We start from the raw sequence: 12,958 nt of genomic DNA, 5'->3' as shown, positions 1-12,958 counted from the left end.
AGAGTAGGCTTGGACACCCRCAGAAGTAGTCATGGAGGGCTTCTGCATCCCTACACAAACACCAAATTGTGTCTTACATGCTTAAGTGAAATGCCACTGTAATGAGAAGGGGACGGTATAAACAGTTTTTCTCTCACTTACATTTCAGAAGTCCATTTGGACCCTCAGAGGATGTGGTGCCCCGCAGTTGACTGCCAAGCAGTGTGCTATGTTGAACCGAGTGACTCGGGACAGCCAGTGCCGGTCGAATGCCAGGCTTGCCACCTGAAGTTCTGCTCATCTTGTGAGGAGGCATGGCACCCAGCGCGCCTGTGCCAGGACAACCAAACTACTGTAGTACCGACTGAACAGGGGTAAGGGGAAAACCCGTGGAGGCCGTGTGCTCTTCCAGTTCTTTTTGGCACTGGGTGCTAATTCAGTACCTCGCATCAGTTTCATGGAGTGACCTTCTTCCAGCTTCTTAGGTGCATCCTTAATGCTGTCCGTCTCTCCTGGTGTTTCCTAAATATAATTCCAGTGTAATTCTTACTGATTTTAACTATATATTTTATTTTTTACTATTTATTTTTACTATTATTTGGATAGTTACCAAATTTGGAGTTTTACTAACACTTTAGAAAGGCAAAGCCCACCAAATCTTGTTTGCATGTTAAAATTATGACTTAGGCAGATGCCTAATATTCTTACATAACTGGATCCACACAGTGCTCTTACTGTGATTAAGAATTCACTTCTGCTAAATATTTGTGGAATTTCTGCATAGACAAAGCTTGACTCTTGTGCAAAGTGGGTGTGAAATGTCTCATTTGGTGTGAGTGAGAATTTTGATTTATGCTGATTTTTTATAAGTGTAAACAACCTACAGTTAAGGATTTATAAGCCTTTAATCTACAGAAAGGAAACACTTTTGTTTTTGAATCGTATAATGTCTGTGACCGTCTGTATTTGCTTTCAGAATGAGGTTGAATTCAGTCATGCATATTAAAAGGTTTCTGTCATTTTTTACAACAAATAAAGGACTTAAACATCTAAGAATTCTGTTTGCTTCAGACTTTCTCAAACAGGAGTTGCCAAAGAGCTCTCCCTGTATTTTTTTTTCTCCAAGTTATCTAAATAGTCTTACACCTAATAATGAGGATACTTCAGCATAGTCTACTGTCAATTTTCACACTTTGAGACTACAATATTTGGCACTCTGGAAAATAAGTACTACACATACTAGGCAGTGGAGCTCAGTATGAGCAGTAATTGCATTCATATTTCACATTATGTTTCCTTACTCTTCTAGGTCACTTATCGGGATGGAGATAGAGGCACCGATTAAGCAGTGTCCTGTTTGTCGGATCTATATCGAACGCAATGAAGGCTGCGCTCAGATGATGTGCAAGAACTGCAAGCACACATTTTGCTGGTACTGTCTACAGAACTTGGATGTAAGTGCCACAGGAAAACACTTCTAGATAAAGGGTAGCGGGGACTTAGGGTTAGAGCCTCAAGCCCTATAAAAGTTCTCCACCAAGTCGTYGATATACCCTGGTGAATGTCTTGGCTTGTTTCAACCCCTAACTTCATTTTCTTCTTCTCACTTGTCCAGTGCTTTTAGCTATATCAGCATCCTTCTTCCATAAAGGATTGTAGCCATATCCCTGGGTCTGATGATAGTTCTTTGAAAGACRTGGGACAGGCTGGTTGCTTTCTCATGGTCTGTTCCAGCACTACATTTTTCTGAGTCCCTCTTTTGGTGCAGCAGATAAAAATAGCTTGGTTGAGAGTCAAAGGAATAAATGTCTTCCACCTGTTCCAACCTAAGAATTGCAGCCTGTCCAAAAAAAGGGTATGGTACTGGACAAAGAGGCTGATTTAATATGAGAGTATATTAAGAGCCTGTGTAAACTAAGTCTCCTTTCCTAGTACTACTGTAGCACTGTGTTTGCTGAAGARAATAATTAGTTAGTAGGCTTGAGGACAAAAATGGTGAATTATGAACATGGGTTATGAAGTACATTTTGCTGGGCATTTCTCAAATTACACTAAATAGCCTGAACTTTTCTGGASTTCGAGTTTCCTAACAGGATTAAGACTAAAAGGCGTAATGTACTTGTGTGTATGACGGCTTCCCTTTTTGGTACAGTCATCAGTAACAACTGTGAGAGTGTGAAAATAACTTTACCAGCACTTGACATAAAATAATGTTAAATGCCGCATAGATTTTCTTTTTCTTTTTTTATTCCACAGCTAGCAAATGATGAGATTTCCTCATTCTTCGTCCTTCCTTTTCTCAGCATGCTAAGCAGGTTTTGCTTAGCATTGTGTCCCATTTTTGTATGTGTGAGCGTGTGTTTTCAAATCAATCTTATGGCTTGCCTCAGAGTACATACTGTACACAATGATTGCTCAACACTGTGCTGAACTGGAAGACTGTCAAATTTTCGCAGACTCTGTAGACATGCTTTTATCAAGTTTYAATCAGTTCAAGAGGGAAAAAATGGGACTAGTTGTGTTTTTCAAATATAGCTTTTCTAAAYGAGCAGAGTGAAAGGGACTGCAGGTTTAAATGAAAGTAATTTCACAACATGAAGAATGAAGTAGAAAGCAGTGCTCATCTACAGCGCAACTATCTAGGGGAGGGTAATGCAAAGCATAGATCACCTTTTTAGGATAAATTGTATAGTTCAATAAATATCACTGGGAAAAGAAATAAGAAACAGAGAATTCCTACTTTTTAAATCTTCCAATTAAGTCTAGGAAGAAAATGACCAGAAAGTATAGAGATAGCAGGGGAACAGAAGGTAGAAATACCTCAGAAAGATAATCTCTCAGGTAGCTTTCAGAAATGCCTAATRTTTACAGGCCTCTTTATGACCAACAAATTACAGTGCAGGGTCATTGTTCAGGTATTTGTGCAATGCATAGACATATGGTTGTACTTTTTAAAAGAAAGGAAGAGAAGAAACTGTACAGTAGTTCAGGTCCCCAAAACACTACACCTTTCAAAACTGTAAGAAGTTTGTTTAGAAAATTATTTGGAAGACAGGTGAATTTGTCTGCAGTACATAATTTTACAGCAGTGTCAGGAAAGCTGTATTTCCAGTCTGGTGTTGAACACCTCTCCAAGTCCACATAATCTGCTCTTACAACTTCTCCTTTTGCTTTTTCAGAACGATATCTTCTTAAGACATTACGACAAAGGCCCTTGCAGGAACAAGYTAGGCCACTCGCGAGCTTCGGTGATGTGGAACAGAACGCAGGTGGGTTCAGAGCCAGCCAAGCAGAGCTGTCACACGTGCGTGAAGCAAAGAGATTTTACCCTTTGGTAAAATGATGATGATGATTTGATTATTTCCAGGCTTCTAACTGTTGTTTGTGACCTATGCAATGCTTACACGCATGCGCGTATGTTTTATTTTCCACATTAACTAAGTAGGTATTTTCTCCCTCTATGTCTTTCAGGTTGTGGGGATCCTCGTCGGGTTAGGTATCATAGCATTGGTGACCTCTCCCTTGCTGCTTGTGGCATCTCCATGCATCATTTGCTGCATTTGCAAGTCTTGCCGAAGCAAAAAGAAAAAACAYAGCCCACCAACAACCTAATCTGTGTCTGYTTGAGCCTTCATCTGTACAGCATATGTATGTGAGAAAGCACAATGGTTGGATTTTGGTGCCATACCTACCAAATAATGTTCCCTTTTCTTTCTTTCTTTTTTTTCCTTTGGTCTATTCTTGGGATAAGTGCCTATTCTTGACAGGCTACTCTATCACTAGCAAGTCCCTCTGTGGGAAAAGCCAATGTATTTGTGCAGGATATATGGTATATGTTTTTGCTTTTTAAAAAGAAAACAGGACATCAATCAGTAGTTCATGCCATAAATACGAGCCACCTTTTGAGACTGCTAGAACTTTTAGATCTTCCATCAGCTGCACATGAGYTGATCCTGCAGTATTATTCTGCCTTTGCAGACCCAGTCGTTACTGCCATGCTTTCTATTTGTTCTTGGTGACACTCAGATCTCTCAGAAAGTTTTGGATATTTTATAAAGGAGACACAGAGAGAGAGAATGGTTCTGTTGATTTCTTCTGCCTGCTAGCTTGTGTCCTGTTAAAGGTAACAACCTGTTAAGAAAATGTGTTTGATAGTTTCCTGTCAGCTATCTGTCACAGCTTTCCTTTCACCTATACCTGAAAGAATTGGAGAATATTACAGGAATTTTAAAGGGAGCATACTGCCCAGACAAGAATTCTGATAATTTGCATTTCATAACTAAGTTTATTATATGGAATAGTTTGGACTGATTTTCTATGAAAATATATACATGCACACAGGTACTGAACTGTATTTTAAGAAAACCCATGGTATAATATGTYATTGGCATAAAGTGCTCTGTGTCACTACCAGTAATTCATACTGCAACATGAACTTTATTTAATTACATTAGCTAGGTGGTTTAATTAACAGTAGTGAAAACATTTTCATCTTGCTGTTGGTAGTATCAAAAAATTATTATTATAAAAAGTTTCTAACAATATTGTCTGCTTACAATATTGAAATCAACGGAATTTATACTATTCATCTGAGTTACAGAAGTAAAGAATAAAAAAGCTATTTCTAAGGTAGGGCTTTCTTTTCAGAGGCTGGGCTGCCTTGGGAAAGCTGATGTTTTTTCAGATCAAACATGGCATGTCTTTCTTAAAATACTGGGTGTATGCATATTGCCTTGTCCTTGGGCATAACTTTCATCACTAATGTGGGTATAGTAAACTCACCATGAACCTAATGTTTTAGGAAAGACCATGGTACATCTCCTGTTTTGTACACAGTATATGGATCTTGTTTGTGTGCATATAGAGTGTCTGTATGTTTGTAGATACAGACAAAGAGTGAATAATGCACAATTTATTTTCTACGTTCTCAGTATATTATTAGCGGTTAACATAGGGTAGCAGGAAGAACCTTGAAAAATGTTTCTCAGAACTGGCCAAGCCACCCCCTCTTTTCAACCTCATGGATTTGCTGAAGTGAGCACTTAAGAAGTGCTGTGTAAGTATAAGCTCCATCCGTTGGTAGATAATTCTTCTGTCGTACTCAAGGTTAACAAGCTCTGTTACYAATGGATCTGAAAGGCTGTCCTTCAGTGCACCCCTCATTTTAACCTCGTGCCTCACCACCGATCCACCTCAGACCCTGGTATCAATTCTGCCTACGCAGATTCACACCGGCCTCACTGAAGAGCTGGAGTTGCTCCGGGCTTGCTCAGGAGTAGCTAAGGTTGGACTCTGCTCCGTGGAGTTTATTTCCCTAAGAGCTGCTTCTCCTTGTAACCCTGGCCAGCAGTGGCTTTTGTTCGGGACTCCTGTCCATGTGCTTGGTATCTGTGGGAACTGATAGGAGCGTGCAGTATATCCAGTCGTAATTCCAAGCCCCCTTCGATGAGCGCTGCGAGGAGATTTAGACGAGATGCTCGGCCTGGCGGTYGTCTCCGGCCGGCCGCGCGCTGCTCTGGCCTCGTGCGTGCGTGCACCGCGCTGCCGGGAACGGCTTCTCGCGCGCGCCTGCCCGAGCCTCGCGAGCTGCACCTCCTCAGCAGCCGAAAACGTGACCTTCCTTTGCTTAGCTCTGCTCTCTTGTTACTCTCCCAGAAGGGATAAATGTTCTTATTTCAAGAAAGTGTAGTCTGTCGAGCAGACTAGCAGGGATGAGGGCCTTCAATGATATTGTCTGTTTTACTTTTTAACTGATTTCTTTTGTAAATGCTGTCTGACTTTGCTGCCAGCCATGGCTGGAGGACAGGCAGCACTTGCTGGTTTGGAAGGTGATATTTATTCTCCGTCTGCCTCTTCGGAGGGAAGCAGAAAGGTAGCCAGTGCGTTCTCAATGTAGAGTGCAATGCAGGCAATGGCGATTTGTAATGAATAGAGAATATTTTCTGTATGTGTTTTCTTTAAGAGTGGTAATGGAAGTGCTCGGGGTTACTTGTGACAGATTAAAGCGTCCAGCCCTTGGCTTTGCACTATTTTTCTACCTATGTTTTTATGGCACTACTGTCATTTGCAGTTTACTTATAAACTTGCAAGAAAGAATCTTACTTTAAGGAAGCCTCAAGGACAAAGATGTCGGAGCTGTACARTTTCTTAAACCATAACCAGCTTTGTGATGTACCAGTATTCTTCACTACTTAAATTTCTTGGATTTTTCAGATTTTGTAGTCTTACCTGTGCCCAATACACTCTCTTCTAGCTTGGTTTCTTTCTTTRTCCTCTTCCTCTTTCCCTTGTCCAGTTTTTACCAAAAAGGCTAACGCAGTGAAGGTGTCTCCTGTTTTTTCATTAATACTGCTGTTACGTACAAGTGCCAAGTTCTTCCCTCCATTAAAGGAATGTAACTGAAGGCAGTATCTTGCCCAGAATACACTGACAGACATAAAGTCACCGTTTTTATTGTGATACAAATCCTGCCCTTCTCAGTTCTTTAAATAGTCTCTAAATTTAATGCAAAACTCTCCATAGAATGGGAATCTTTTTAATGGTTTGAAAGGTAATATTTTATTAAAAGCATTGCACATATGTGTAGCTGTGAMGCTTTGGCAAGTAAAGCTATTCAGATGATTATTATTAACTTCTTGGTTTGAGTGCAAGTATCTCCTTTCAGAGGCTACCTACAGAGYAGAAGGATGGYGTGCCTTTCCATGTGCCTGTTTCACTGATGGTGCCGGTTTAGCTTGGCTGGGGGGGTACCAAAAGCAATAAAAATACTGTATCCAGCTGCACAGCCTAACAGCCGGAGTGCCAATGCAGGCARCTAAAGAGCCTGTATGCTGACTCCTAGCAGTGGCCTGGGCTTTAGCTGGGGGTCTTTACCCCAAAACTGGGTTTGGATATCATGAGCTACAGTCACACCTTTCTTTAGCTGTGTAAATGTAACAGATTGGCAAATATAAGAYAAATGATCATTATAGGAAACATGTAGCAAATGTGACAAATGATATTAACAGAAATGTGGAGAGAAAACCTCCCCAGATGGCTGGGACTCTGGCTGCTTGCGACTCTTCTAAATCAGTGTAGCTGTAAATCCACCCTCACAAACTCTGTCTGCATGGTGCAYGTCAGTCCTAGGCTTCGTCCTCACTCCTCCCTCTTGCATTCTCCCTGTGGCAGGTGCCTGGTGTGCAGGTAGCACATGGGGAAGAGTTCATGTCTGCTGTAGGGCAGGTATGTCCAGGTGCTGGATGCTATGGCACGCTCGCTGCCACCCTGGCTCCATCACCCATTTGCCGTGTGGCCTTAAACCGCTGAGACAGACCTTGGGCTTTTAAATTGGGATCATGTCTACAAACAAAGTCCTTGGAAAATGAAGGTGACAACTGGTCTGTTCCCTCTGAACAGGGGACATTCAGCCCTTCTGTAAGTTAGGCTCTTGATGGCAAAAGATCAGATCCTAAAATTAGAGGCCTGCGCAGGAAAACTGGATCTGTGCTGCAGCTGGCCACATATCTCAGTGGCCAGATATCTCACTGTAATTTCCCCGCTGTCATTGGAGCTGTGTCAAATACAGCTGAGGGTCCAAATCCCTGCTCCTCAGGTCCTCATGTTAAAATGAAGAGGTTAATACCTGTTTGCAAGGCACCTGTTAACGAAAAGTAACTAGTTCTCACACTATAGTGTGAGCATCACCAGTTCTCTGCAATATTTGTTTTAGAACTCTAGGAGACGGTCAGTGCTGCAGCTCAGTGACTGATTATTTGTTGATGGTGCATGGGGCTGCTTACCTCAGAGAAGGGCAAGAAGGGCAATCAGTAAGTAATGTTACTACAGTGCTTTGTTGATGTTTAATGCTATATACTGTTATTTGTCCAGTAACATAGCGTAAGATAAGGAAGTCCAAAGATAAGTTTAAAATGTACATAGTTTTTACTTGAATAAATAAGGAGAAACTGGATATTATATTCAGATTTGCTTGAAGGTATGTGAGTGGACAAAAATCAACTCAGTTTCCACAAATGGACAGTGAAATCACCTTTTGACTGCTGTGATACCACAGTAAGTGTTTGTGTTGTAGTGCCTGCTATTTTAAAAATTTGAAGCCTGTTTTGCACTGTAATAAGCTCCTTCTCCCAGTCTCTCTTACCTTTCTCAGACAAATTCCTTTTTAAGATGGTATTTTTCATCCCCTATCTCAGGCCAAAGATTTTGAGAGTGAAATTAGTGTATTTTTTTCTGTGATGATAAGAACCTTCCAACAATTTTCTCATAGGTTTTAATAAGAAATTTGTTGCTGAGATAATGACCAAAGATAGAAATGTCAAACTTGACCTGTTCTGAAAACCTTATTCAGACTTAAGGTGTTGTCTTAGAATACCTAAATAAGGACTGCTTTGTTGAAGCTCTCAGGTAAAGGATCCCTACAGCGTTTGAACTCCACATGAGTGATGCTTCTATTGGTGAGTAGACTTTTTGGAAACGTGCTGGAAAAAAATAAATCTGCATCCTATTATGTATTTTTACTATATACATCAGAAAAGATTCTGTTGCACAGTTTCACATTTTGGGGATTCAATTCCCCTATAACTTGCTAAGGTATACGTACATAATAAGATAATTTTAAAAGTACATAAAACTGTTTAACACAATGTGTTATTTGTAGACTGTTTGTGAGCCATCTCTCTCATGTGTAAATACGTAGGATGAGATCCTAATTGCTGTGGCTTACAATAAAGACAAGAGAATTTACCTCTCATACAACAGGGAAAGTTGGTTCTTTTGCAGTCTACAGGAAGGTGAACTTACTGCTAAGATTCTGGAAAACTTCAGTCTAATTTGTATTTGTCTTCCAGTTATGAAAGTAATGAAGTGAATGTTTAATGGTTTTGTTGAACAGGAAACCCAAAGATCTGTTTTGTGGCCCTAAACTAAGTTATTCACAACCAATGCATTTTTATAATTTATAATTTATATAATTCATCTATAATTTATCATTTGTAATTATAAAATACTAATTTTGAAGTATATTTTCCTTTTATCATATAATGTTTTAACTTTAATTGCATTCATAATGAAAATTCTTCCTCTTTTGCTTCCTGTGGAGATGGTCCTTGTGTACCTTGTAAGGTAAATTCCTCAGATTTGGTGCAGTCCACAGCAAATGTTTACAATTGTATTTTTTTAGTTAGCTCAGTGTGTTTTGTTATGATCTTCCAAGTCAGTTTTTTGAACCAGGCAAATTTCTATAATTAGGAAAAAATAATTTCCTTAGCAGTGAATTTTACTGACCATCATAGTTCAGGCTATGCAAGATGATGCTGGTTGACATGGTCCCCCAGCTTTTAAGAGGACATGACCACATTCTTCCCCCTTCTCTTTCCTGTTCTGCCCCAGAGGTATTTTTTTTCTCTTAGCTGAGAGTTGAGGAGTTCGGTCATTTGTCTGTGCCTTCTGGATGTCCAAACAGAAGCAGTCGCTTCTGGTGGCCGCGTGCCAGGACATCCCAGACAGGTTGAATGTGCAATGCTACAGCACATGTGCAATGAGCTGCCTAAATTTCAGGAACCTGCCTGTGCGTTATGGCCAGCCAGGGCGAGTGCAGGAGATGTGGGGCCTATGGGGCTCCTCAAAATGGCTTCATGAGTGCCGTCAGCTGTGTGGCATGAACCGAGTGGGGCTGGCGCTTTGCCATGCTGTGTCGCTGTGCCATCTTGCTGCGGTTTTGCTTCACCCAGGGTCTCGTCAGGGAAATCCCAGGCACGAATGTGGAAGTTCTTTCTCTAGCTAGTCCTTTCTGTACCCGCCCCCAAAACTCCCCAACTTCCACAGCAAATCTCTGTTCCTTTAATTTTCCAGTTTGCTCTGCTGACTTGTTTTGGTTTCCAAGAAACCTCAGTTCTAACCAGTTACCTGCAACTCAGCCAGTTTAAACATCGTCTTGCCTAATGAACAAGTTCAGGAAGAAAAACAGGACTATTAGATACTACACAGTTCTTAGCATCATGTGTGCCAAGCGTGTCGCTTACCTTGGGAAAACTACTACTGCTACAGTGTTATGTATTTCTGGGAAAAAAAGTGTTTATTTTCTTAAAAAAATATGAATTAAGGTGTCCAGGTCTGACACTAAAGTGCKCTTTGAAACACCCGAATAGGCGCCAGTCCTGGACCCCAGTCCTATGTGGTCTGAAGCAGGTACCTGACTGCTCACAGCAAACGGTGCTGAATTTCGCTAGGCTGTTTGCAGTGCTAATGCTCCCAGCTCTTGTTGGTTTAAGGGCTCCTGCTTGGATGCGATATGTTACTTTCCAATGCAACAGTGCTTGAAATAAAGYGGTGGTTTGGTTAGAGCAGGAAACAGGGCACTTTAGTATTGTGCTGGGTGAATGCCATGGTAAAGAAGAGTTTGGCTCAATGGGAGGAAGAAAACTCCTCTTCAGAGGACCAGCCTTTATGGTTCAGGAGGGTTTGACTCCAGCGTTCCCATGCACAGTGCTAAACTTCCCTTCAGTGTCTAAAATTGTTTCCTTGGTAGCTGTTCAGGCTTACATTTTGTTTATCTAGATTTTTTCTTTTCCTCCAGGTAATACACTTTCTTCACCACTTTTATCCCGGTGAAGGGCAAAAGGGTTTGATCTTTGTAAGATTCATTAAAGTATTTGTGTTTTGAAAGAAAGCTGACATGTATAAAGAAATAAGTGCTTTTGTAAATTTTTGTTGTATGAATCAACATTTAAACGTTTTACAGATGCAATTTTTTGCACTCTCTCTGCATATATTCATAAAAGTATATATTTATTTTCTGTCTTTGAGGTTTACTCTGGGTTTTTTCTTCTGATGTTACAAAATGCAGTATGTGCAACATTAAAAAATTCGTGTAAGACATTTGTCTTGTTCTGTTGTAATTCTCAATTTACTGCCTTTAAACAGATTCTATGAACATTTGGTAAAAGATGTTATGGAAACAACTTAAACACATCTGGGGGGTTTAACAGGAATTTTGAGCACAGAATATTGAATTTTAAATGCTTTCTTAAAAAATAAATGAAATCAAACTATATGCAGGAACTCCTCTGGGTTACATAAAAGTCTGAGACTCATGAAGACCCAAATAAAGAGAGTGAAACAAATTCTGGTTTAGTTCCTGTTTGTAGCTTCAGTGGCGTGCTGAAGTCACTGCAATGTTGCTGTTTTACCTCTCTAGGTAGGGTGCAGGATTGCCATGTGCTCCTTAGCCTGATGGAGAGTGTGGCCTGTTACTGGGGCATACTGGGAACAACATGGGGGAGCCTGAGCTACTCCAGGCTGTGGGGGATCTGTGGGAGGCTGAAGAAGACATCTGCTGGTTCAAAGCTTCCTTTCTCTTCTTTTGCTTCTCCAACCCTGCCTGTTTTTGCAGCAAAAATAGGCCTTGTGTCTGCATTTCCAAGAGCCATAATGAAACCCAGATGTGTAATATTGGGTATACATGCTTCGCTGTTCTCCCATACCCCTATCCTAAAGTGCGTGTGAGAGACAATTGCAAATGTGTTTCTGAGCACCAAATATTAGAACAATGTTTATTATTAAATATTTTGATCTTAGCTACGATTACTCAGCATCAGAAGATTTTCCACCTGAGTGACACAGCCCTTGAAAATCTAGCATGTCTGCGGTTCTTTTCACCTCAGTGTATTATCTGAAAGATTTTGAGAGTTTTGGCTTTGAGGGCACAATTTTGGAGTGTGTGTTGAGGAGAAGAGCTAAGAAGGCTATTTCAGCTGCACGTTGCCTTCGAAACGATGTCACCATGCTACCATTACTAGGTGTGCCTCCTACTGTTTATCTATGTTAGTAATGGCATCTTTTGCTTAGAGAATTGGTAGAAATTGGAGATCTCCCTCTATTCAAATGTCTAATTTTGGCTGCATTCTGAGTTTTCCACAGTATGCAGCAGGTGTTGTTTATCTTACCCCAAGATTTCAGGTTAGGCCTGTACATTTTTCTCTACCAGTTTGTCCAGAGTAAATTCAGCACTAACGCTGAATTTACGCTATTTAAAATTTGCAATAAATTTGTCATTTTATTAATTTACTTTTTTTTACAACCAGTATTCTATTTTTGCTTGAATGTGCAACAAAGCAGTCACAACACATCAGTCCTTACAGTAACATACATGATATATTACAGTAGACTGAATGTTTCCAGCTGAGCAGTTTTCCATCAGAGGATCTTGCTGATTTAGAGGAACCAGTGCTGTGGTGGGAATGTGTCTGTTCTGTCAAACTTGTGATGGAAGCCAGCTGTTAGCAGCCAACACACCTGGTACCTTGCCAGTCTACCAGCTGCTGACTGGTGGGCAAATGGTGTGGCTCGCCACCTGGTAGATGAATGAAGTGCTGGATGGATCCTTACCTGGAAACTTAAAAAAACAAAAAACAAAAACCAAACCAAACCAAAAAGAACTCAACCTGTTCTAAGAAAAAATTCACATTTCTGAGCAGTTTTCAATGGAGTAGAAATTTCAGACTCTGTAGTCATACCATCTTCCATGTGCACTCCAGTAGAAATGGGAACTAATTAACGTGTTACGTTCACCTACTTAATGTGCATGGGGTACTGGCATTCACAGTTACTCCTGCCAATCCAGGTATCTTCTGACAAACATTGCAAAACAGTTAATGGCTTCAAATTTGATTTGATCACAGCTTCCACATGCAATTCTTTTTTCTAGTTCCTGTCCTTGTCATGAAAGCCAGCTTTTTTCAACCAACAACCTTTTATATCAGGGTTATTTATGATCAGAACTCTGGATTTTAACCTCCTACCTCTGGAGGTTACAAAAAATATCACCTTCCTAACTTGTATTTTTATAACAGCCACCTACCCACCCACACCCACACCACCCAACTTAAACATTATCTTCATCCCACTACATCTCTGTGGTTTGACAAGCATCACCCATGTCATTCTTATAAAACACCTCCTTTGGTCTCTTAATGAGCAGGTC

General features: G+C 40.5%; 1 protein-coding gene across 2 annotated transcripts in view; it reads left to right on the top strand.

The window, feature by feature from the left end:
• RNF144B (ring finger protein 144B) overlaps positions 1 to 4,486 on the top strand; it is an 85,800-nt gene extending 81,314 nt beyond the window's left edge. For both annotated transcript variants that reach the window (XM_085310037.1, XM_085310036.1), the window contains exons 5-8: positions 149 to 353; positions 1,289 to 1,433; positions 3,159 to 3,248; positions 3,451 to 4,486. In XM_085310037.1, coding sequence (XP_085166163.1) covers positions 149 to 353; positions 1,289 to 1,433; positions 3,159 to 3,248; positions 3,451 to 3,591 — 581 coding nt within the window. In that variant the 3' untranslated portion in view covers positions 3,592 to 4,486. The remainder of the gene's footprint in view (positions 1 to 148; positions 354 to 1,288; positions 1,434 to 3,158; positions 3,249 to 3,450) is intronic.
• The last annotated feature ends 8,472 nt before the right edge of the window (positions 4,487 to 12,958 follow it).

Source organism: Rhea americana, unplaced genomic scaffold (genome assembly GCF_003343005.1).
Source record: "Rhea americana isolate MKP2758 unplaced genomic scaffold, rheAme1 scaffold_31, whole genome shotgun sequence".
Classification (NCBI taxonomy): Eukaryota; Metazoa; Chordata; class Aves; order Rheiformes; family Rheidae; genus Rhea; species Rhea americana.
This window is presented reverse-complemented; position numbering and strand designations above follow the sequence as displayed.